The sequence below is a fragment of the Oncorhynchus masou genome, unplaced genomic scaffold, assembly GCF_036934945.1.
Source record: "Oncorhynchus masou masou isolate Uvic2021 unplaced genomic scaffold, UVic_Omas_1.1 unplaced_scaffold_4185, whole genome shotgun sequence".
NCBI classification, from domain to species: Eukaryota; Metazoa; Chordata; class Actinopteri; order Salmoniformes; family Salmonidae; genus Oncorhynchus; species Oncorhynchus masou.
Window position 1 is genome coordinate 2188 of NW_027010582.1, and position 25313 is coordinate 27500.

Genomic DNA, 25313 nt, shown 5'->3' on the forward strand with positions numbered 1-25313 from the left:
TTGCGTTTAAAAAAAAACTGGATTTATTCTACAGAGAACTGACTACATTTTTGCTTGTATGCTGTACGTACAGGAGGCTGTTATGTATGCAAGTTAGTCATGTGAAAAATGTTGGGTCTGCTCCAGTTAACCAGGCTGTATGATGTGTGTGAGAACCAACAACAGAGCCAACTGACTGGGAACACAAGGCTAGCCTAGAACATGTCTGGCCGCATTGCCTTCGAATGTTTCATCGTCACAAGAATGATCCTCTGTGTGGCGACACCAGACTGGAATCGTGTGGCTCAGGAGCTGAAGTTGATGCGTTCCTCACTTCTGTTGATAACTCCCCCGAGTGGGACATTTTAGTGAGTCCTGCTCTGGTTGGGGATATGCGTCCTATGATTGAGGACACGGTGGAAAATGTGAGGAACATCCAACAGTCCTTATGGGAAGTAAGTAGCTGTCTCTGCCTTTCCTGTTAAGTTCACTCAGGCTACTTCAGGCTACAGTCTACTACAGTCTACTACAGGCTACAGTCTACTACAGGCTACTTCAGGCTACTACAGGCTACAGGCTACTTCAGGCTACTACAGGCTACAGGCTACTTCAGGCTACAGGCTACTTCAGGCTACAGTCTACTACAGGCTACTTCAGGCTACAGGCTACTTCAGGCTACAGGCTACAGGTTACTTCAGGCTACAGTCTACTACAGGCTACTTCAGGCTACAGTCTACTTCAGGCTACAGTCTACTTCAGGCTACTTCAGGCTACAGTCTACTTCAGGCTACTTCAGGCTACTTCAGGCTACAGGCTACTTCAGGCTACAGTCTACTACAGGCTACTACAGGCTACTTCAGGCTACAGTCTACTACAGGCTACTTCATGCTACAGGCTACAGTCTACTTCAGGCTACAGTCTACTTCAGGCTACTTCAGGCTACAGTCTACTACAGTCTACTACAGGCTACTTCAGGCTACAGTCTACTACAGGCTACTTCAGGCTACAGTCTACTACAGGCTACTTCATGCTACAGGCTACTTCATGCTACAGGCTACTTCAGGCTACAGTCTACTTCAGGCTACAGTCTACTACAGGCTACAGTCTACTACAGGCTACTTCAGGCTACGGTCTACTTCAGGCTACAGTCTACTACAGGCTACAGTCTACTAACGGCTACAGTCTACTTCAGGCTACAGGCTACTTCAGGCTACTTCAGGCTACAGTCTACTTCAGGCTACAGTCTACTTCAGGCTACAGTCTACTTCAGGCTACTTCAGGCTACAGTCTACTTCATAATACAGGCTACTACAGGCTGCTACAGGCTACTTCAGGCTACAGGCTACTTCATTCTACAGTCTACTTCATGCTACAGGCTACTACAGGCTACAGGCTACTTCTGGCTACAGTCTACTTCAGGCTGCTGCAGGCTACTTCAGGCTACAGTCTACTTCGGGCTAGAGGCTACTTCAGGCTGCAGTCTACTTGGCTAGGAGTCCACTTCAGGCTACAGTCTACTTCGGGCTGGAGTCTACTTCGGGCTAGAGTCTACTTCGGGCTAGAGTCTACTTCAGGCTACAGGCTACTTCAGGCTACAGGCTACTTCAGGCTACAGTCTACTTCGGGCTACAGTCTACTTCGGGCTGGAGTCTACTTCGGGCTAGAGTCTACTTCGGGCTAGAGTCTACTTCGGGCTAGAGTCTACTTCGGGCTAGAGTCTACTTCGGGCTAGAGTCTACTTCGGGCTAGAGTCTACTTCGGGCTAGAGTCTACTTCGGGCTAGAGTCTACTCCGGGCTAGAGTCTACTCCGGGCTAGAGTCTACTCCGGGCTAGAGTCTACTTCAGGCTAGAGTCTACTTCAGGCTAGAGTCTACTTCATGCTACAGGCTACAGTCTACTCCAGGCTACAGTCTACTCCAGGCTACAGTCTACTTCAGGCTACAGGCTACTTCAGGCTAGAGGCTACTTCAGGCTGCAGTCTACTTCGGGCTCGAGTCTACTTCGGGCTCGAGTCTACTTCGGGCTACAGTCTACTTCAGGCTCGAGTCTACTTCAGGCTACAGTCTACTACAGGCTACTTCAGGCTCGAGTCTACTTCAGGCTACAGTCTACTTCAGGCTACAGGCTACTTCAGGCTAGAGGCTACTTCAGGCTACAGTCTACTTCAGGCTAAAGGCTGCAGTCTACTTCAGGCTACAGTCTACTACAGGCTACAGGCTACAGGCTGCAGTCTACTTCGGGCTCGAGTCTACTAAAATGTCACCCTATTTCCTGTATAGTAAGTGCATTACATTTGAGCACGGCTGGTCAGAAAGGAAGTTAACTAAAGGCAATGGGGTGCGTTTTCAGCCTTTCTCTTCACTCAGGGCTGTCGCTCTCGGTAGTGTAGAGCACGTGTATTTATGTTGATGGCTGTCAGGGAAACCTGTCGTGGGAGTCTGTTCGCCTGGGCGTGACGCCTGACTTAATGTCCAACAGCAACTCTTCACTAAGGGAGGAGGAGCTAATCTTTCCCTCAACGCTGGCTTGTTTGTCCCTCAACGCTGGCTTGTTTGTCCCTCAACGCTGGCTTGTTTGTCTTTCAACGCTGGCTTGTTTGTCCCTCAACGCTGGCTTGTTTGTCCCTCAACGCTGGCTTGTTTGTCCCTCAACGCTGGCTTGTTTGTCCCTCAACGCTGGCTTGTTTGTCCCTCAACGCTGGCTTGTTTGTCCCTCAACGCTGGCTTGTTTGTCCTCAACGCTGGCTTGTTTGTCCCTCAACGCTGGCTTGTTTGTCTCTCAACGCTGGCTTGTTTGTCCCTCAACGCTGGCTTGTTTGTCTCTCAGCGCTGGCTTGTTTGTCTCTCAGCGCTGGCTTGTTTGTCTCTCAACGCTGGCTTGCTTGTCCTCAATGCTGGCTTGCTTGTCCTCAATGCTGGCTTGTTTGTCCTCAATGCTGGCTTGTTTGTCCCTCAATGCTGGCTTGTTTGTCCCTCAACGCTGGCTTGTTTGTCCCTCAACGCTGGCTTGTTTGTCCCTCAACGCTGGCTTGTTTGTCCCTCAACGCTGGCTTGTTTGTCCTCAATGCTGGCTTGTTTGTCCTCAACGCTGGCTTGTTTGTCCCTCAACGCTGGCTTGTTTGTCCCTCAACGCTGGCTTGTTTGTCCCTCAACGCTGGCTTGTTTGTCTTTCAACGCTGGCTTGTTTGTCTCTCAACGCTGGCTTGTTTGTCTCTCAACGCTGGCTTGTTTGTCTCTCAACGCTGGCTTGTTTGTCCTCAACGCTGGCTTGTTTGTCCCTAACGCTGGCTTGTTTGTCTGGCTTGTTTGTTCAACGCTGGTTTGTTTGTCCCTCAACGCTGGCTTGTTTGTCCCTCAACGCTGGCTTGTTTGTCCTCAACGCTGGCTTGTTTGTCCCTCAACGCTGGCTTGTTTGTCCCTCAACGCTGGCTTGTTTGTCCCTCAACGCTGGCTTGTTTGTCCTCAACGCTGGCTTGTTTGTCCCTCAACGCTGGCTTGTTTGTCTCTCAACGCTGGCTTGTTTGTCCCTCAACGCTGGCTTGTTTGTCCCTCAACGCTGGCTTGTTTGTCCCTCTTGTTTGTCCCTCAACGCTGGCTTGTTTGTCCCTCAACGCTGGCTTGTTTGTCTCTCAACGCTGGCTTGTTTGTCTCTCAACGCTGGCTTGTTTGTCCCTCAACGCTGGCTTGTTTGTCCCTCAACGCTGGCTTGTTTTCTCTCAACGCTGGCTTGTTTGTCTCTCAACGCTGGCTTGTTTGTCCCTCAACGCTGGCTTGTTTGTCCCTCAACGCTGGCTTGTTTGTCCCTCAACGCTGGCTTGTTTGTCCCTCAACGCTGGCTTGTTTGTCCCTCAACGCTGGAGGTTATTTGCTTCATGCAGTTTGTGTCATATCAGAAATGACTACAGTGAAAATGGAAAAATGATTTTCACATGTTGGATTTTGGAGGAAAGATGCACTTTAAAAATTGGTATTTGTTTGTTTAGAAATAAATACCTATCTTTTTTAAGCAGTCCTGTGAACATTCTCCAGTTTTTCTATAACTCCTGGCTGAGGGAATTCGTTGAACTGTTTGAGCGGTTGCCCCCACTGTTTTCCTAGACTGTGTTATTGTATAACTCAGTAACCAAGGTAACTACCGCACAGTGAGTCCACTTGTTGTGTTTCTTCTCTAGCTCCACAAGCTGCTCACTGACCTGCCTGATGACATGCTGGAGGACAGCAGAGACTCCTCCTCTCCTGAGCTGGACTGCTCTGCCTGCAGCAACCCAGACACACGGAACAGGTAAGGTTATTTATTTTTCAGCCAGAGGCTGAGATGAAATGGAGAGGGAGAGAAGTAGCAGCAGAGGGAGAATAGTAGTAGCAGTAGTAGCAGCAGAGGGAGAATAGTAGTAGCAGCAGAGGGAGAATAGTAGTTGCAGCAGAGGGAGAATAGTAGTAGCAGTAGTAGCAGCAGAGGGAGAATAGTAGTAGCAGCAGAGGAAGAATAGTAGTTGCAGCAGAGGGAGAATAGTAGTAGCAGCAGAGGGAGAATAGTAGTTGCAGCAGAGGGAGAATAGTAGTAGCAGTAGTAGCAGCAGAGGGAGAATAGTAGTAGCAGCAGAGGGAGAATAGTAGTAGCAGCAGAGGGAGAATAGTAGTAGCAGCAGAGGGAGAATAGTAGTAGCAGCAGAGGGAGAATAGTAGTAGCAGCAGAGGGAGAATAGTAGTAGCAGCAGAGGGAGAAAGTAGTAGCAGCAGAGGGAGAATAGTAGTAGCAGCAGAGGGAGAATAGTAGTAGCAGCAGAGGGAGAATAGTAGTAGCAGCAGAGGGAGAATAGTAGTAGCAGCAGAGGGAGAATAGTAGTAGCAGCAGAGGGAGAATAGTAGTAGCAGCAGAGGGAGAATAGTAGTAGCAGCAGAGGGAGAATAGTAGTAGCAGCAGAGGGAGAATAGTAGTAGCAGCAGAGGGAGAATAGTAGTAGCAGCAGAGGGAGAATAGTAGTAGCAGCAGAGGGAGAATAGTAGTAGCAGCAGAGGGAGAATAGTAGTTGCAGCAGAGGGAGAATAGTAGTAGCAGCAGAGGGAGAATAGTAGTAGCAGCAGAGGGAGAATAGTAGTAGCAGCAGAGGGAGAATAGTAGTTGCAGTAGTAGTAGCAGAGGGAGAATAGTAGTAGCAGCAGAGGGAGAATAGTAGTTGCAGTAGTAGCAGCAGAGGGAGAATAGTAGTTGCAGCAGAGGGAGAATAGTAGTTGCAGCAGAGGGAGAATAGTAGTTGCAGCAGAGGGAGAATAGTAGTAGCAGCAGAGGGAGAATAGTAGTTGCAGCAGAGGGAGAATAGTAGTAGCAGCAGAGGGAGAATAGTAGTAGCAGCAGAGGGAGAATAGTAGTAGCAGCAGAGGGAGAATAGTAGTAGCAGCAGAGGGAGAATAGTAGTAGCAGCAGAGGGAGAATAGTAGTAGCAGCAGTGGGAGAATAGTAGTAGCAGCAGAGGGAGAATAGTAGTTGCAGCAGAGGGAGAATAGTAGTAGCAGCAGAGGGAGAATAGTAGTTGCAGCAGAGGGAGAATAGTAGTTGCAGCAGAGGGAGAATAGTAGTTGCAGCAGAGGGAGAATAGTAGTTGCAGCAGAGGGAGAATAGTAGTAGCAGCAGAGGGAGAGTGGAAGTGTGGTCTGGATTTGTACTCACACACATGGTGTAGTATATGTGCACCAGCCTGTGGCATTGCCTGCTAGGTGGCGTTGCCCAGTAGGCCACACGTTTGAATGTTGGTACATTTAGGCTAATAGCCATCATGTGATAATGCAGAAACACAAATTATTCACGAATTATTCAAATGTTCTGTCCTTCTCTAACAATAAATAGTTTAATCAGATGAGTTGTACGTTTGTATTGATCATCATCCTTTTAGTAGGACTTCTTTATATTTTGTATTGATTTCTCAGATCACAACAGCCTACGTGGAATCGCCAACAAACTGAATGGTCCGATCACCAAACACCTGCCTCACGTGAAGAAGTACGCATTGCAGCAAACAATCCTTTCCTCGTCAGTGATGAATGTGTGCCACGGGTTCATATCGAGGTCATGTGTTAACTGTAATATCCAGGTACGTGTTATTTGCGACATATTTTAAAGGGAAACCAATATTGTCCTTGTCCTTCGCAGAACTATGAGAAGGACTATGACCACGGCTCCTACCATGAAGAGTACCCCTACGAGGAGGCTGCTGTCGTTGGGCAGATCAACGGCCATGCCAACCATGCCAGTCTCCCCCAACAGGGTCACCCCCAGGCCTGGAACCAGCAAGGACTGACTGAGTACCAGCATGTACGTCATGTTTTTTTTAAACTTGAAATGCCCTAATAAATCACCAAGACGAGTCCTGAACTAAAAGGATGTTTCGAGGGATGTTCATCTCCTTTGGAAATGTTTCTTAGGCTCAATCTGTGTCTGGGAAACCAGCCCCAAGGTTTTTAATTATGAGCCAGAGACTCTTCAAATGCAGCCCTTTGTGATATTTTAGTTGCAACTGAAGTCACGCGGGGTTAAAGACAACAAACACCTTCATTTCCTCTCCAAACAGGAAGAGCAGCACTATGGCCATGGTGAGGGTTGCACATACACCAGCGTAGGTACTGAGCAGTCTGCAGCAGCCGGCCCTGATTTCTCCACGGAGGAAGGGGGGTATGGAGATGAGTTGTACCCACGTGGGGCTGTTCTCCCTGGGGTGGAATACCAGAGAGTAGTGGGGGGCCATGGGGGCGAGCAGAACTACGCTGGTGAGGATCAGAACAGCACCAGGAAACATGTCCAAGTGAGTGGGGTCATATTTGATTTTGTATTTTTTTTTTTTTTTTTTTTTTACTTCAAGATTATTTATTTTTTAAATTATATGTTTATTATTTTCAAATAAAAAAAGACAGCAATACTAACAATGACATTCATTGTACTGTTGAATGGGATGGCCAATTTAGAGGACAAAACAAAACTTAACTCACACATGCACACAATAAAACTAAATCCTATTAGGTGGTACATGTATATGAAGACAGCATATAGTCATTACAAGCAGTGTAGTTAAGCCAAAGATAAGTATTGAGTGCAGTACAGCACAGAGTAGCAGCAGATCGTCAACCCAGTTATGAAGCGGGACGAGACCATTTATCCAGTATCAGCTGACATATTTTGTAAAACATTGGACTTCTAAACATTGGACTTCTATTGGAGGTATTCAACAAGATTTTGACGAGTCGATTTATTTTATATGTAAAAAAATAATAAAATATTTTTAAGGACAGTAATGTGACTGCATGTTACCAGTATTAATGCATTGAAATGCGTTAGTTTCCGGGCTGATCAAATTGATTTATTGTCTCACTGTTGTTCTGTTGTCTTCCTGTAGAAGTTTGACAGTGTGGTATCAGCAGACTGTTATAAGGCCAACTACAACCCCTACCAGCCTGCCATTCAGCCCAAGATGTTCACCTCCGAGGTCCCCCACCAGCAGCTTGACGACCACTATGACCAGCTGCAGAGAGACTTCCTGGACTCGGCACAGAGTAAGTCTTTTCACATTGTCTTGGTTGGCTATTCATGATCTTTTGACAAAGTTGGCCAAAGCATTACATGACATTTCTTTTATTTTTTCGGATATTTTACTAGGATGTATGGAAAATTTGACCTGTTCTGTTGTTGTTTATTGATAGGAGATTATTTGTTGTTGCGTGTGTCCCAGGTACTGCAGACACTCAGCAGCTAGCCCAGCTCCAGATCCTCAACAAGGCCCAGCTGAGACAGATCGAAGACCTGGAGCAGAAACTGGAGGATTCAAGGCGCAATATGAGATACTTGGAGCATCAGTTTGCCATCGTGAGAGGTGCGTGGACACTGAAACCAGACGCTAGCATGATACCGAGTTAGCTCAGTCTACTGACCCACTTCATGAACTGTCACGAGCGTGTGTCGTGGAAGTGGAAACTCACCGTAACATGTTTTCCTTAGATCTGAATCCTACTAGACAACCGACGCTCTGTTGGCTAAGAGGGGATGTGCTTTGAGCGGTGTGTTTTTGTTGTGGAAGGTTGTGAGCTCCAGGCCGTCTCATGGCAGAACTGAATGCACCCTGTCACACCTGAATACCAAGATGTTTCTCTCTCCTGTTTCCCCCCCCATCTCCTCCCAGATGAGAAGGAGGGTCTGGCTGTGAGTCTGAATGAGTCCTCCAGAGTGATGGAGGAGGCCAAGGAGAGGGAGGTGCTGCTGCAGACTAGCGTTACGTCTCTGGAGCTGCAGGTTCAGGCCCTTACTGACCGAGATCACGAGGTACGGTTGATGTCTGTTGATGTTACCATGACGATAATGTATTTTGGGTTGGCTTTACACCTGGGTTGGCTTTACACCTGGGTTGGCTTTACACCTGGGTTGGCTTTGCACCTGGGTTGGCTTTGCACCTGGGTTGGCTTTACACCTGGGTTGGCTTTACACCTGGGTTGGCTTTACACCTGGGTTGGCTTTGCACCTGGGTTGGCTTTGCACCTGGGTTGGCTTTGCACCCGGGTTGGCTTTGCACCCGGGTTGGCTTTACACCCGGGTTGGCTTTACACCCGGGTTGGCTTTACACCCGGGTTGGCTTTACACCCGGGTTGGCTTTACACCCGGGTTGGCTTTACACCCGGGTTGGCTTTACACCTGGGTTGTTAATGGGAGACCTGTATTCAATTTCTAGTCAGTTGGATTATAAAGTTGTATCGAGAGCTGTGGCTGTCATTTTGTCAGCCGGTTATTGTCCTGGTCTCTAATTAACAAACACATTTAGCATCGACAGGCCTCCGCACACAGCCTACAAGCCACTGACATCGACAGGCCTCCGCACACAGCCTACAAGCCACTGACATCGACAGGCCTCCGCACACAGCCTACAAGCCACTGACATCGACAGGCCTTCGCACACAGCCTACAAGCCACTGACATCGACAGGCCTCCGCACACAGCCTACAAGCCACTGACATCGACAGGCCTCCGCACACAGCCTACAAGCCACTGACATCGACAGGCCTCCGCACACAGCCTACAAGCCACTGACATCGACAGGCCTCCGCACACAGCCTACAAGCCACTGACATCGACAGGCCTCCGCACACAGCCTACAAGCCACTGACATCGACAGGCCTCCGCACACAGCCTACAAGCCACTGACATCGACAGGCCTCCGCACACAGCCTACAAGCCACTGACATCGACAGGCCTCCCACACAGCCTACAAGCCACTGACATCGACAGGCCTCCGCACACAGCCTACAAGCCACTGACATCGACAGGCCTCCGCACACAGCCTACAAGCCACTGACATCGACAGGCCTCCACACACAGCCTACAAGCCACTGACATCAACAGGCCTCCACACACAGCCTACAAGCCACTGACATCGACAGGCCTCCACACACAGCCTACAAGCCACTGACATCGACAGGTCTCCTCACACAGCCTACAAGCCACTGACATCGACAGGCCTTCGCACACAGCCTACAAGCCACTGACATCAACAGGCCTCCTCACACAGCCTACAAGCCACTGACATCGACAGGCCTCCTCACACAGCCTACAAGCCACTGACATCGACAGGTCTCCTCACACAGCCTACAAGCCACTGACATCGACAGGCCTCCTCACACAGCCTACAAGCCACTGACATCGACAGGCCTCCACACACAGCCTACAAGCCACTGACATCGACAGGCCTCCACACACAGCCTACAAGCCACTGACATCGACAGGCCTCCGCACACAGCCTACAAGCCACTGACATCGACAGGCCTCCGCACACAGCCTACAAGCCACTGACATCGACAGGCCTCCGCACACAGCCTACAAGCCACTGACATCGACAGGCCTCCGCACACAGCCTACAAGCCACTGACATCGACAGGCCTCCGCACACAGCCTACAAGCCACTGACATCGACAGGTCTCCTCACACAGCCTACAAGCCACTGACATCGACAGGCCTCCACACACAGCCTACAAGCCACTGACATCGACAGGTCTCCTCACACAGCCTACAAGCCACTGACATCGACAGGCCTCCGCACACAGCCTACAAGCCACTGACATCGACAGGCCTCCACACACAGCCTACAAGCCACTGACATCGACAGGCCTCCACACACAGCCTACAAGCCACATGTAATATAGTCTACACAATCGTTTATTAATTTTAGGCAAAGTCAAAAGAAACATGAATAATAATATGAATACATTTTTATTTTATTTTTTATTTCTTAAGAACCTAATGAGTTGGCCTACCGTATTTTATTTACATTTTAGTCATTTAGCAGACTCTTATTCAGAATCTCTTACAGTAGTGAGTCATTTAGCAGACTCTCTTATCCAGAGTCACTTACAGTAGTGTGTCATTTAGCAGACTCTCTTATCCAGAGCCACTAACAGCAGTGAGTCATTTAGTAGACTCTCTTATCCAGAGTCACTTACAGTAGTGAGTCATTTAGCAGACTCTCTTATCCAGAGTCACTTACAGTAGTGAGTCATTTAGCAGACTCTTACACAGTCACTTACAGTAGAGATACTCTCCTGTAGGTTTTGACTCCGAACCTATAGGAGGGTAGCTCTCCGGGAACAGGGTTGGAGAGCCCTGTTATAGACACTATGGTTGGCCCCCAAGATTCACAATGGGGAGTGTGCAGTGCACACTATGGGAGAGGTGGTGAGAATAAGCCTGCGGAATACAAGTGTCTGTGTTTCTGTGTGTGTGTCCTCTGTGTGTGTCTCTGTGTGTGTTTCTCTGTGTGTGTGTCGTCTGTCTCTGTGTGTGTCTGTCTCTGTGTGTGTCCTCTGTGTGTGTCCTCTGTGTGTGTCTCTGTGTGTGTCTCTGTGTGTTTCTCTGTGTGTGTGTCGTCTGTCTCTGTGTGTGTCTGTCTCCCTCCAGAACACCAAGAAGCAGCGTGTGGCGGAGGCAGCGGTGGACAGCATGCAGCAGCAGATGACAGAACTGTGTCGGTCAGACAGTCTGTCGAGACTCCGAGAGCAACACGACAGAGACCTGACCGTGGTCAGAGAGCAGCACGACGCCAAGCTGTTGGCGTTACAGCAGAGACTGGACGCCTGCGATCAGGCCCTGGAAGATCAGGTCAGGACCCAGTGGAATTGATGTTGACCTCCATATTAACCAGTAAACATGATCACTTAGCGCTTGTTCTTTGGTATCACACTTGATTATCTTGATTATTTTGATTATCTTGAGCTAATGAGACATTGTAAGAGGTTCAAGCATGCATATGACAATGTAGTGAATCTATTATAACCGAAGGCTTTAAAATAATCCGTGGTGAAATTTGCTGTATTGGTCCTGGGTAATCTCGGGTCACGATAGACTGTGAACCGAAGAGTTGTCACATTGATGTCGGTGAATCCCGGACTAACCACTTCAGTGGCTGTGGTATCATCCAGGCGGAGGTGGTCCAGGGTCTGCGTGATCAGGTGAGGCAGCAGGAGAGACGGAGAGAGGAGGAGCAGGTGGAGAGAGCAGGAGTCATCAACACTCTCACACAGCGCCTACAGGAGAGCCAGCAGCAGTGTGCCGAACTGCTACAGACCGGTGTGTGTCCGTGTGTGTGTCCGGGTCTGTGTCCGTCTGTGTCACCACCTTGGGAATGCTTGTTCATGTCCACCACCTGTTTGTCGAAGCCCCCTCTGTCCACCACCTGTTTGTCAAAGCCCCCTCTGTCCACCACCTGTTTGTCGAAGCCCCCTCTGTCCACCACCTGTTTCTTGAAGCCCCCTCTGTCCACCACCTGTTTGTCGAAGCCCCCTCTGTCCACCACCTGTTTGTCGAAGCTCCTTCTGTCCACCACCTGTTTGTCGAAGCCCCCTCTGTCCACCACCTGTTTGTCGACGCCCCCTCTGTCCACCACCTGTTTGTCGACGCCCCCTCTGTCCACCACCTGGTTGTCGAAGCCCCCTCTGTCCACCACCTGTTTGTTGAAGCCCCCTCTGTCCACCACCTGTTTGTCGAAGCCCCCTCTGTCCACCACCTGTTTGTCGAAGCCCCCTCTGTCCACCACCTGTTTGTTGAAGCCCCCTCTGTCCACCACCTGTTTGTTGAAGCCCCCTCTGTCCACCACCTGTTTGTTGAAGCCCCCTCTGTCCACCACCTGTTTGTTGAAGCCCCCTCTGTCCACCACCTGTTTGTCGACGCCCCTCTGTCCACCACCTGGTTGTCGACGCCCCCTCTGTCCACCACCTGTTTGTTGAAGCCCCTCTGTCCACCACCTGTTTGTTGAAGCCCCCTCTGTCCACCACCTGTTTGTCGACGCCCCCTCTGTCCACCACCTGGTTGTCGACGCCCCCTCTGTCCACCACCTGTTTGTCGAAGCCCCCTCTGTCCACCACCTGTTTGTCGAAGCCCCCTCTGTCCACCACCTGTTTGTCGAAGCCCCTCTGTCCACCACCTGTTTCTTGAAGCCCCTCTGTCCACCACCTGTTTGTCGAAGCCCCTCTGTCCACCACCTGGTTGTCGACGCCCCTCTGTCCACCACCTGTTTGTTGAAGCCCCTCTGTCCACCACCTGTTTGTTGAAGCCCCCTCTGTCCACCACCTGTTTGTTGAAGCCCCCTCTGTCCACCACCTGTTTGTCGAAGCCCCCTCTGTCCACCACCTGTTTGTTGAAGCCCCCTCTGTCCACCACCTGTTTGTTGAAGCCCGCTCTGTCCACCACCTGGTTGTCGACGCCCCCTCTGTCCACCACCTGTTTGTTGAAGCCCCCTCTGTCCACCACCTGTTTGTCGAAGCCCCCTCTGTCCACCACTTGTTTGTCGAAGCCCCCTCTGTCCACCACCTGTTTGTCGAAGCCCCCTCTGTCCACCACCTGTTTGTCGACGCCCCCTCTGTCCACCACCTGTTTGTCGAAGCCCCCTCTGTCCACCACCTGTTTGTCGACGCCCCCTCTGTCCACCTGTTTGTCGACGCCTCTTCTGTCCACCACCTGTTTGTCGACGCCCCCTCTGTCCACCACCTGGTTGTCGACGCCCCCTCTGTCCACCACCTGTTTGTCCTTTAGGTTCAGTCCAGGAGATGGGCCAGCTGCAAATGAAACTACAACAGACTCAGTCAGCCAAGACCATGAGTGACAACATGAACAAAGCCTTGCAGGTATTCCTGTGGTTTGTATCCAGAAATGTAGAATATTGAAAAAATGTTTATCACGCAAACACTTTACTTTTGTTTCTGCTTCACTTGTTGAGTTAAACGTATCATATAAAACCGCTCTCTTTGGTTTCTACAGCAGATCAACCTTTAAAAATACCTGTTATAAGCATTCATGAGACTTTATAATGCCTTCTTTAGTGGTTATAACACGTCTGTCACCTCTTGGTTTCTACAGGATCTGACTGCGCAGATCAACCTTTTACTACCTGTTTATATGTAAGGTTTTATTTCTAATGCCTTATTATAGCAGTTAAAAAATGGAAGATAACATATTATTTCTCCTTCTCAGGAGGAGTTGTCTGAGTTGAAGGAGCAGATCTGTCTGTATGAGTCTGTTGTGAAACACGGAGTCCTCTCTGCCGAGGTGACCGGAGGAGACATCTGGGAGAACCAGCTGTCTGACTCCTATGTAGACCTGGGGATCAAGAAGACTCGCTGTGAGAACGGACGAATTCACAGGTACGCAATGTAACACTTGACTATTTGTGCCCTTTAACCTGTTATGGGTGCAACCTTTTGTTCTCAATTTCCGCCTGAAGACAAACCCAAATCTAACTGCCTGTAGCTCAGCCCCAGAGGCAGAAGACATACCCACATCTAACTGCCTGTAGCTCAGCCCCAGAGGCAGAAGACATACCCACATCTAACTGCCTGTAGCTCAGCCCCAGAGGCAGAAGACATACCCACATCTAACTGCCTGTAGCTCAGCCCCAGAGGCAGAAGACATACCCAAATCTAACTGCCTGTAGCTCAGCCCCAGAGGCAGAAGACATACCCACATCTAACTGCCTGTAGCTCAGCCCCAGAGGCAGAAGACATACCCACATCTAACTGCCTGTAGCTCAGCCCCAGAGGCAGAAGACATACCCAAATCTAACTGCCTGTAGCTCAGCCCCAGAGGCAGAAGACATACCCACATCTAACTGCCTGTAGCTCAGCCCCAGAGGCAGAAGACATACCCACATCTAACTGCCTGTAGCTCAGCCCCAGAGGCAGAAGACATACCCAAATCTAACTGCCTGTAGCTCAGCCCCAGAGGCAGAAGACATACCCACATCTAACTGCCTGTAGCTCAGCCCCAGAGGCAGAAGACATACCCAAATCTAACTGCCTGTAGCTCAGCCCCAGAGGCAGAAGACATACCCACATCTAACTGCCTGTAGCTCAGCCCCAGAGGCAGAAGACATACCCACATCTAACTGCCTGTAGCTCAGCCCCAGAGCCAAGGATATGCATATTCTTGGTATCATTTGAATGGAAACATTCTGAAGTTTGTGAAAATGTTAATTGAATGTAGGAGAATATAACACAGTAGATCTGGTGGAAGAAAAGAGAAAGAAAGAGCATACGTTTTCTGTTTTTTTTTTTATTAGACATAAACTTCATGTTTCTATTTGGTTTCAGTTTCAAGGTTGAGGTCAATTCCATTTCATTTCAGTCAAATTCAGGAAGTTTAACTAAATGAGAAGTTAAAATATCAGTTTATTTTCCCGGGATTGAAACAGAATTGAGGCCCCAACCCTGTTCAGTTTTATCAGCTCCAGACCGCCAGTCTTATCTCTTAAGATACTTTTTCATGTGTATTGTTAGTGGTCCAGAATGGCTCAGTTGGTAATGGTGCTTGTAACGCCAGGGACGTTGGTTCAAATCCCGCAAGCACCACCAACATAATACAAACTTTTGCACGGTCTGTAAATTGATTTGGATTAAAAGGCCTTCTGTCCCGTAGCACTCCTCTGTTGGGAGTGTCTGAGCCCAACCCAAAGCTGCCCAGAGAGAAGGAGGACTTGGCTGTGAAGGAGCTCCGGGCAGAGTTACAGCGCTGTCTGGCCAGTCTGAAGGGAAAGAGGCAGAGGATCAGTCAGCTGCAGGACCATCTCCGGGACTCACAGGGACAGGTTAGTGATGGGATTTCTTTTCTTTTTTTTTCTGAGGATTTTCAGGTCGCCCTTGCAAAAGAGGTTTCTATAAACTCGAGGCTCTTTCCTGGTTAAATAAACATGAAATAAAGATAATTCCCTCTTCGGATTCATCCTCGAGTGTATAATTAAAACCCACATACTCCCATAGTCAAAAGTTCATATTTTCTTTCTTGTCCGGATCCCATCCCTGCAGGTGAACGAGCTACAGACCCAGCTACAGACCCAGCTACAGACCCAGCTCGACCAGGAAAAGACCAGAGACCCAGCAGAAACCAGACCAATGGACCCACATCCAGATGTAGCTTCCCAGAAAGAGCTGTCCAGACTGCAGGAGGACAGGCAGCGCCTACAAGAACGCCTCGAGGTTATTCCTCATTTGATAAAGATTCTAGAAGGCTTTTCACACACTTGAGCTGCACCAGGCTGAGCTCAACCAATCTGTGACAAGCCCATCAAGTGTAGTTCTGGTTTGACATGGTGGTGTGAAGATGGTATGTCTGTTTGAACTGAAGTCTCAGTGCATGATAACTCCGTTGGTAGAGCACGGTGCTTTCGCTACGCCGGGATATAAAACATTGAATGTAATAAATGTATCACCAGTCAAGTTAAATAATGCCATTTCATATAATGTTTACATAACCTACACTAATCTTATACAGTGGGGAGAACAACTATTATATAATATATAACAACTAATTACTTAAATCATACAATGTGATTTTCTGGATTTTTGTGTTGGATTCCGTCTCTCACAGTTGAAGTGTACATATGATAAAACTGACAGACCTCTACATGCTTTGTAAGTAGGAAACACTGCCGATTTGGCAGGTTATCAAATACTTGTTCTCCCCACAGTATATATATATATATATATATACTGTACTCTATACCATCTACTGCATCTTTCCTATGCCGTTCTGTACCATCACTCATTCATATATTATTATGTACATATTCTTATTCATTCCTTTACACTTGTGTGTATAAGGTAGTTGTTGTGAAATTGTTAGGTTCGATTACGCATTGGTTATTACTGCGCTGTCGGAACTAGAAGCACAAGCATTTCGCCACACTCACGTTAACATCTGCTAACCATGTGTATGTGACCAATAAAATGTGATTTGATTTAGTGAGTTCGATTCCCGGGACCAGCCATATGAATAAAAATTTTTTTAATGTATGTATGTAGTTGAGTTGCTTTGCTTTGGATAAAAGTGTATTCTAAATGGCGTTATTATTATGATTTATCAACAGCTTTTTCCAGCACCCACCTCGGTGTTACATTCTCATAGTTGTCCGTCTGTCGGTCTGTCCTCCTCCCAGACTCTGGAGAAGAAGAACGTGGAGCTGAAGCAGAGGGAGGAGAAAGTGAAGGGGGCTAACTCAGAGCTGTGTACCAAGATGAGAGAGATGATTCAGGAACTGGACCAGGAGAAGCAGGAGGCTGCTCAGAGGTTCGTCTGGGGTGTTGCGGTTGGCACATATGTGACTGTCTGCGTCCTGGCATCCCTAGAGAGAGAATAGTTGTATCTCTGTATAGCTGGTGTGCTGTATAACACAGATCTCTTCCTAATGGATACCAGTCATCATATGGGAAAATGAGCGACTGTGCAGGTGTGTAATGACTCATTGAACTACTACTGTGTGTGTGTGTCTCTGTGTGTGTGTGTGTGTGTGTGTGTGGGTCTCTGTGTGTGTGTGTGTCACTGTGTGTGTGTGTGTGTGTGTGTGTGTGTGGGTCTCTGTGTGTGTGCGTGGGTCTCTGTGTGTGTGTGTGTGTGGGTCTCTGTGTGTGTGTGTGGGTCTCTGTGTGTGTGTGTGGGTCTCTGTGTGTGTGTGTGTGTGGGTCTCTGTGTGTGTGTGTGTGTGTGTGTGTGGTCCAGGTATGAGCGAACCCAGCAGCAGTTCAGAGATGACGTAGTGAACCGCGTTCGTTCAGAACTCGCCCTGGAACACACAGCTCAGATAGATGACATCACGGCACACCACCAGCTGCAGATGCAACAGCTACAGTAAGGGCTCCTGTGTGTGGCAACGGCTTGGCCCTGGGGTCAATTCCCGCAGTGATCGCATACGACTTACAGGGGCAATTGAGGTTTAGTGCCTCGCTCAAGGGCACATCGACAGATTTCTGACCTTGTCGGCTTGGGGATTCGAACACCAGCGACCTTTTCGCTCTTAATCACTAGGCTACCTGCCACCTGTAAGTCTCTATCTGCCCGCCTGTAAGTCTCTACCTGCCCACCTGTAAGTCTCTACCTGCCCGCCTGTAAGTCTCTACCTGTCTCTACCTGCCCGCCTGTAAGTCTCTACCTGCCCGCCTGTAAGTCTCTACCTGTCTCTACCTGCCCGCCTGTAAGTCTCTACCTGCCCGCCTGTAAGTCTCTACCTGCCCGCCTGTAAGTCTCTACCTGTCTCTACCTGCCCGCCTGTAAGTCTCTACCGGCCCGCCTGTAAGTCTCTACCTGCCCGCCTGTAAGTCTCTACCGGCCCGCCTGTAAGTCTCTACCTGCCCGCCTGTAAGTCTCTACCTGCCCACCTGTAAGTCTCTACCTGCCCGCCTGTAAGTCTCTACCTGTCTCTACCTGCCCGCCTGTAAGTCTCTACCTGCCCGCCTGTAAGTCTCTACCTGTCTCTACCTGCCCGCCTGTAAGTCTCTACCTGTCTCTACCTGCCCGCCTGTAAGTCTCTACCTGCCCGCCTGTAAGTCTCTACCTGCCCGCCTGTAAGTCTCTACCTGCCCGCCTGTAAGTCTCTACCTGCCCGCCTGTAAGTCTCTACCTGCCCGCCTGTAAGTCTCTACCTGCCCGCCTGTAAGTCTCTACCTGCCCGCCTGTAAGTCTCTACCTGCCCACCTGTAAGTCTCTACCTGCCCACCTGTAAGTCTCTACCTGCCACCTGTAAGTCTCTACCTGTCTCTACCTGCCCGCCTGTAAGTCTCTACCTGTCTCTACCTGCCCGCCTGTAAGTCTCTATCTGCCGCCTGTAAGTCTCTACCTGCCACCTGTAAGTCTCTACCTGCCCGCCTGTAAGTCTCTATCTGCCCGCCTGTAAGTCTCTATCTGCCCGCCTGTAAGTCTCTATCTGCCACCTGTAAGTCTCTACCTGCCCGTCTCTACCTGTAAGTCTCTACCTGTAAGTCTCTACCTGTAAGTCTCTACCTGTAAGTCTCTGCCTGTAAGTCTCTACCTGTCTCTACCTGCCACCTGCATGTAAGTCGCTCTGAGTAAAAGTGTCTGCTGGGCAGCATATGAACCATACTCTGCTATCTCAGTCGGGAACAGTTTAAGAGGTCTCCTGTATAACCTCGCTCACAACGATAATCCTGTCTTCTCTGGATAGAGCCAAGCTGTGTGAGGTGAATGGAGAGATGGTGGCAGTGCAGGAGTGCTACATCTCACTCTGCAAGGACAAAGACCGGCTGGAGGAGAAGCTGCAGGGAAGAATGGAGGAGGAGGAGGAGGAGAAGAAGAAGAAGAGGGAGAATGAGGTATATAGTCTAGTACACACACACACACACACACACACACACACACACACACACACACACACACACATTATGAAGATGCTATATGAATAGCCCGGTCCCAGATCTCTTTGTGTTGTCTTAATTGCTTGTTGTCATGTGGATTTCGCTATAGAGCACAAACAGGTTTGGAAACGGGCTCGGGAACGCTGGTGCAGAGAATGGCTTTTTTATTTATTTCGAAAAAAAATATTTAAATAATTATTTTTCTATATAAGACAACAGTTAAGAAGTCTCCACACTGAACAAGAGGAAGAAAACAAACAAACTAATACATTAAGAGAAAAATCAGAACAGACTGTGTCTACTGTATGTACAACCCGGAACGGACCGCGTGTCTACTGTATGTACATACCGGAACGGACAGCGTGTCTACTGTATGTACAACCCGGAACGGACAGCGTGTCTACTGTATGTACAACCCGGAACGGACAGCGTGTCTACTGTATGTACATACCGGAACGGACAGCGTGTCTACTGTATGTACACACCGGAATGGACAGCGTGTCTACTGTATGTACAACCCGGAACGGACAGCGTGTCTACTGTATGTACAACCCGGAACGGACAGCGTGTCTACTGTATGTACAACCCGGAACGGACAGCGTGTCTACTGTATGTACAACCCGGAACGGACAGCGTGTCTACTGTATATACAACCCGGAACGGACCGCGTGTCTACTGTATGTACACACCGGAACGGACAGCGTGTCTACGGTGCGATATCTACTCTCAGATGAGCCATTGATCATATTTTTGCGGTAATCCTACCTTGAGAAATGTGTAATTTAAGAGGCTGAACTACATTTCTCCTGTTTGTTCACCTCTTCATTCCAGGGTGTATTGGGTTGTATCGTTATTGCTTGTAGCAACTAGCCAGCCAGCCCTTTATCGAGAGAGCATTGTAAGTCAACTTCAGCTGCATCATGTTGCTACCAACCTTATTATAATGACCAAATGAAACATTTGTTTACAAAAATATATATATATATATCACGTATTAGTGTTATTTAACAGTGTCTACTTAACAGTGTGAATTAGCTGTTTTGGGTGAATTTTTTTTATTTCTTCCTTTTTAAAATCGCTCAGCTGAAATGCCCAATTAGTGATATCTAAAGTTGGGCAAAGAAATGCCACCTAACTTGTTTTTTTTTTACCTTTACTTAACTAGGCAAGTCAGTTAAGAACAAATTCTTATTTTCAATGACTGCCTAGGAACAGTGGGTTAACTGCCTGTTCAGGGGCAGAACGACAGATTTGTACCTTGTCAGCTCGGGGATTTGAACTTGCAACCTTTCGGTTACTCGTCCAACGCTAGGCTAGGCTACTAGGCTAGGCTACCTGCCACCTCTACACTCTAACCACTAGGCTACCCTGCCACCTCTACACTCTAACCACTAGGCTACCCTGCCACCGCTACACTCTAACCACTAGGCTACCCTGCCACCTCTACACTCTAACCACTAGGCTACCCTGCCACCTCTACACTCTAACCACTAGGCTACCCTGCCACCTCTACACTCTAACCACTAGGCTACCCTGCCACCTCTACACTCTAACCACTAGGCTACCCTGCCACCTCTACACTCTAACCACTAGGCTACCCTGCCACCTCTACACTCTAACCACTAGGCTACCCTGCCACCTCTACACTCTAACCACTAGGCTGCCCTGCCACCTCTACACTCTAACCACTAGGCTACCCTGCCACCTCTACACTCTAACCACTAGGCTACCCTGCCACCTCTACACTCTAACCACTAGGCTGCCCTGCCACCTCTACACTCTAACCACTAGGCTGCCCTGCCACCTCTACACTCTAACCACTAGGCTACCTGCCACCTCTACACTCTAACCACTAGGCTACCTGCCACCTCTACACTCTAACCACTAGGCTACCCTGCCGCCTCTACACTCTAACCACTAGGCTACCCTGCCGCCTCTACACTCTAACCACTAGGCTACCCTGCCGCCTCTACACTCTAACCACTAATCTACCTGCCGCCTCTACACTCTAACCATTAGGCTACCTGCCGCCTCTACCTCTAACCATTAGGCTACCCTGCCGCCTCTACACTCTAACCACTAGGCTACCCTGCCGCCTCTACCTCTAACCACTAGTCTACCTGCCGCCTCTACACTCTAACCATTAGGCTACCTGCCGCCTCTACCTCTAACCACTAGGCTACCTGCCGCCCCGTTTTGGACGTGTTAAAGTGGAAAGTCTGATTTTCGGGACCTTTTTTCATTACAAATGAAGTTTCTACACAAGGCATCTAATGTCCTTAAAGAAGTTAAGAGGAGGGTGAAAGAGGAAGCATTGAAAAAATACAATTGACGCAGGGTAGAATATAATTTTGTTGGGGGGGGCGACACTCGTCTGTGGAGACTGACATACAAGGGGACCAATCATTTTTTTTTGAGGGGGATTTTCACGTGGGATGCACTAAAGTTGTCACCATTGATGGGGGTGGGAGGGTGTGTCTGATCTGATCTGAATGCCACCAATGATGAGGGTGGGTCTGATCTGATCTGAATGCCACCAATGATGAGGGTGGGTCTGATCTGAATGCCACCAATGATGAGGGTGGGTCTGATCTGAATGCCACCAATGATGAGGGTGGGTCTGATCTGAATGCCACCAATGATGAGGGTGGGTCTGATCTGAATGCCACCAATGATGGGGGTGGGTCTGATCTGAATGCCACCAATGATGAGGGTGGGTCTGATCTGAATGCCACCAATGATGAGGGTGGGTCTGATCTGAATGCCACCAATGATGAGGGTGGGTCTGATCTGAATGCCCAGGTAAGTAAAGCCGTCACATTCAAGAGATGTGATGATGGTAAATTGACTATTTTTGTCTGTGGCATTTTAATAGCGTTGCGATAGACTTAGACCAATTCGTCTTGTTGTTCGTAAAAAAAAAACACATTCTTCAAAGTCGCCAAGGACTTGAACGGAGTTGGCAATGTCAGATGGTTACATCAAAATGTAATCGGTGTAAAGGGAGATATGAGTTGTTTCTTTGGTTTAATATAGGCCATAGAGTACCAGTCAAAAGTTTGGACACACTTACTCATTCAAGGGGTTTTGTGTACTTTTACTATTTTCTACATTGTAGAAGTGAAGACGTCAAAACATAGTGAAGACGTCAAAACTATGAAATAACACATATGGAATCATGTTGTAACCAAAAAAGTGTTAAACAAATAAATATATTTTAGATTCTTCAAAGCAGCCACCTTTAACTTGATGACAGCTTTGCACACTCTTGGAATTCTCTCAACCAGCTTCACCTGGAATGCTTTTCCAACAGTCTTGAAGGAGTTGCCACATATGCTGAGCACTTGTTGGCTGCTGTTCCTTCACTGGCCTGTCCGACCTATCCCAAACCATCTCAATTGGGTTGAGGTCGGGTGACTGACTTGTCTAGTTATTAAATAAAAGGCCAGGTCATCTGATGCAGCACTCCATCACTCTCCTTCTTGGTCAAATAGCTCTTTCACCTCCTGAAAGTGTGTTGGGTCATTGTCCTGTTGAAAAACAAATGATAGTCCCACTAAGCCCAAACCAGATGGGATGGCGGATCGCTGCAGAATGCTGTGGTAGCCATGCTGGTTAAGTGTGCCTTGAATTCTAAATAAATCACTGACAGTGTCACCAGCAAGGCACCCCCACACCATAACACCTCCTCCTCCATGCTTCACGGTGGGAACCACACATGCGGAAATCATCCATTCATCCTACTCTGCGTCTCACAACACAGAGGTCGGAACCAAAACGTTCCCAGGGGGCCCGCGGCTGGAACGTTCCCAGGGGGCCCGCGGCTGGAACATTCCCAGGGGGCCCGCGGCTGGAATGTTCCCAGAGGTTCTTTACCAATTTTTAGAAGGGTAATAAGGGCTGTTTTCTGATCTCTGTGAAAAGTTCCCACCTCAAGCGAATAATTAATTGAAAATGGCTTTTTGATGATTTGCATCCCTTTCTCAGCTGAAAACTCTAGACGAGAGCAGGACTGCTCTGGAGAAGCTGAGATCAGACCTGGAGAGCCAACATCAGGAGAATGTCACCAAGCTCAGAGCCCTGTGGTCTGAAGAGAAGGACAAGGAGCTCAGACAAGAGCTCCAAACCCAGCTGACCAAGGCCAAGGCAACATGGACTGAGGAGAAGGAGGAGGTAGGAGTTGTCTTGTGTTCCATCTGTAGCTCGTCTTTACATTATGAATGTATCGGTTCTGCCACCCCATGGACAAAAAAAAAATCAAATAAAAGTTTATTTGTCATTCACCGGACACAGCCAAAGACAGTAGAGTGTAAAGATGGGCAAAAACTGCTTCTCTATTATAAATCCCCAATCACCTTTTCTAGGCGACGTTAGCTAGCGTAGCTCATGTGCAGAAACGCGTCATCTGGTCTAGTGGTTGTGTCGCGAAAACGTATCAGCTTGTCTCTTTCACGAGGTTGGAGTAATAACAGTTTCAGCTACTCAGACATTGGTTCCAATATATATGGCATGCCTTTAATCTGTAGGGCATGCCATTAATATATAGGGCATGCCTTTAATCTATAGGGCATGCCTTTAATCTATAGGGCATGCCTTTAATCTATAGGGCATGCCTTTAATCTATAGGGCATGCCATTAATATATAGGGCATGCCTTTAATCTGTAGGGCGTGCCTTTAATCTGTAGGGCGTGCCTTTAATCTGTAGGGCGTGCCTTTAATCTGTAGGGCGTGCCTTTAATCTGTAGGGCGTGCCTTTAATCTGTAGGGCGTGCATTTAATCTGTAGGGCGTGCCTTTAATCTGTAGGGCGTGCCTTTAATCTGTAGGGCGTGCCTTTAATCTGTAGGGCGTGCCTTTAATCTGTAGGGCGTGTCTTTAATCTGTAGGGCGTGCCTTTAATCTGGATACACGTGTTCTGCGGTTGTGTGGCCGGGTTGGATGTACTACCAAATTCTCTATAATGACATTGGAGGCAGTTTATGGTAGAGAAATTACCATTCAGTTATCTGGCAACCGCTCTGGTGGACATTCCTGCAGTCAGCAGGTCAATTGCCCACTCCCTCAACTTGAGACATTGTGTTGTGTGGCAAAACGGCACATTTTAGAGTGGCCTTTTATTGTCCCCAGCACAAGGTGCACCTGTGTAATGACCATGCTATTTAATCGGTTTCTTGATATTCCACACCTGTCAGGTGGATGGATTATCTTGACAAAGGAGAAATGTTCACTAACAGGGATGTAAACAAATTTGTGCACCACATTTGAGAGAAATAAGCGTTTTGTGCGTAATGTACACACAATACCCGGTGACCAAGCGAAAACAGGTTTTTAGACATTTTTGCAAATGTATTAAAAATAAAAAACATACCTTTATTTACATAAGTATTCAGACCCTTTGCTTTTCGACTTGAAATTGAGCTCAGGTGCATCCTGTTTCCATTGACCATCATTGAGATGTTTCTACAAGTTGATTGTCCACCTGTGGTAAATTCTGTTGATTGGACATGATTTGGAAAGGCACACACCTGCCTATATTAGGTCCCACAGTTGACAGTGCATGTCAGAGCAAAAACTAAGCCATGAGGTCAAAGGATTTGTCCATAGAGCTCAGAGACGGGATTGTGTGGCGGCACAGATCTGAGGAAGGGAACCAAAAAAAATTCTGCAGTATTGAAGGTCCCCAAGAACACAGTGGCCTCCATCATTCTTAAATGGAAGAAGTTTGGAACCACCTCTTCCTAGATCTGGCCGCCCGGGCCAAACTGAGCAATCGGGAAAGAAGGGCCTTGGTCAGGGAGGTGACCAAGAACCCGATGGTCACTCTGACAGAGCTCCAGAGTTCCTCTGTGGAGATGGGAGGACCTTCCAGATGGACAACCATCTCTGCAGCACTCCACCAATCAGGTCTTTATGGTAGAGTGGCCAGACTGAAGCCACTCCTCAGTAAAAGGCACATGACAGCCCCCATGGAGTTTGCCAAAAGGCACCTAGAGACTCTCAGACAATGAGAAACAAGATTCTCTGGTCTGATGAAACCAAGAGTGAACTCTTTGGCCTGAATGCCGAGCATCACATCTGGAGGAAACCTGGCACCATCCCCCCTACGGTGAAGCATTGTGGTGGCAGCATCATGCTGTCGGGATGTTTTTCAGCGGTAGGGACTGGGAGACCTAGTCTTATCAAATTTTATTGGTCACATACACATGGTTAGCAGATGCTATTGCAAGTGTAGCGAAATGCTTATAGTCAGGATCGAGGCAAAGATGAACGGAGCGAAGTATAGAGATCCTTAATGAAAACCTGCTCCAGAGCCCTCAGCACCTCATACTGGGGCGGAGTTTACCCTTCCAACAGGACATTGACCCGAAAAACAAAGCAGGAGTGGCTTCGGGACAAGTCTCTGAATGTCCTTGAGTGGCCCAGCCAGAGCCCGGACTTGAACCCAACCTAACATCTCTGGAGAGACCTGAAAATAGCTGCGTCGTGATGCTCCCCATCCAACCTGACAGAGCTTGAGAGGATCTGCAGAGAAGAATGAGAGAAACTCCCCAAATACAGGTGTGCCAAGCTTGTTGTATCATACCCAAGAAGTCTCAAGGCGGTAATCGCTGCTTTAACGAAGTACTGAGTAAAGGGCCTGAATACTTATGTAAATGGAATATTTCCATTTTATTTGT

At 48.4% G+C, this 25313-nt stretch overlaps 1 protein-coding gene across 1 annotated transcript in view; it reads left to right on the forward strand.

The window, feature by feature from the left end:
* Positions 1-224: 224 nt before the first annotated feature.
* LOC135534935 (centrosomal protein of 152 kDa-like) overlaps positions 225-25313 on the forward strand; it is a gene marked incomplete at its 3' end in the record, with an annotated part of 26251 nt that continues 1162 nt past the window's right edge. Inside the window, exons 1-18 of the mRNA XM_064961720.1 lie at positions 225-434; positions 4152-4261; positions 5905-5977; positions 6128-6289; positions 6546-6776; positions 7365-7521; positions 7698-7838; positions 8145-8284; positions 10904-11104; positions 11425-11572; positions 13034-13125; positions 13472-13641; positions 14912-15080; positions 15298-15468; positions 16428-16558; positions 16988-17116; positions 18447-18594; positions 22624-22809. Coding sequence (XP_064817792.1) covers positions 225-434; positions 4152-4261; positions 5905-5977; positions 6128-6289; positions 6546-6776; positions 7365-7521; positions 7698-7838; positions 8145-8284; positions 10904-11104; positions 11425-11572; positions 13034-13125; positions 13472-13641; positions 14912-15080; positions 15298-15468; positions 16428-16558; positions 16988-17116; positions 18447-18594; positions 22624-22809 — 2769 coding nt within the window. The remainder of the gene's footprint in view (positions 435-4151; positions 4262-5904; positions 5978-6127; positions 6290-6545; positions 6777-7364; positions 7522-7697; positions 7839-8144; positions 8285-10903; positions 11105-11424; positions 11573-13033; positions 13126-13471; positions 13642-14911; positions 15081-15297; positions 15469-16427; positions 16559-16987; positions 17117-18446; positions 18595-22623; positions 22810-25313) is intronic.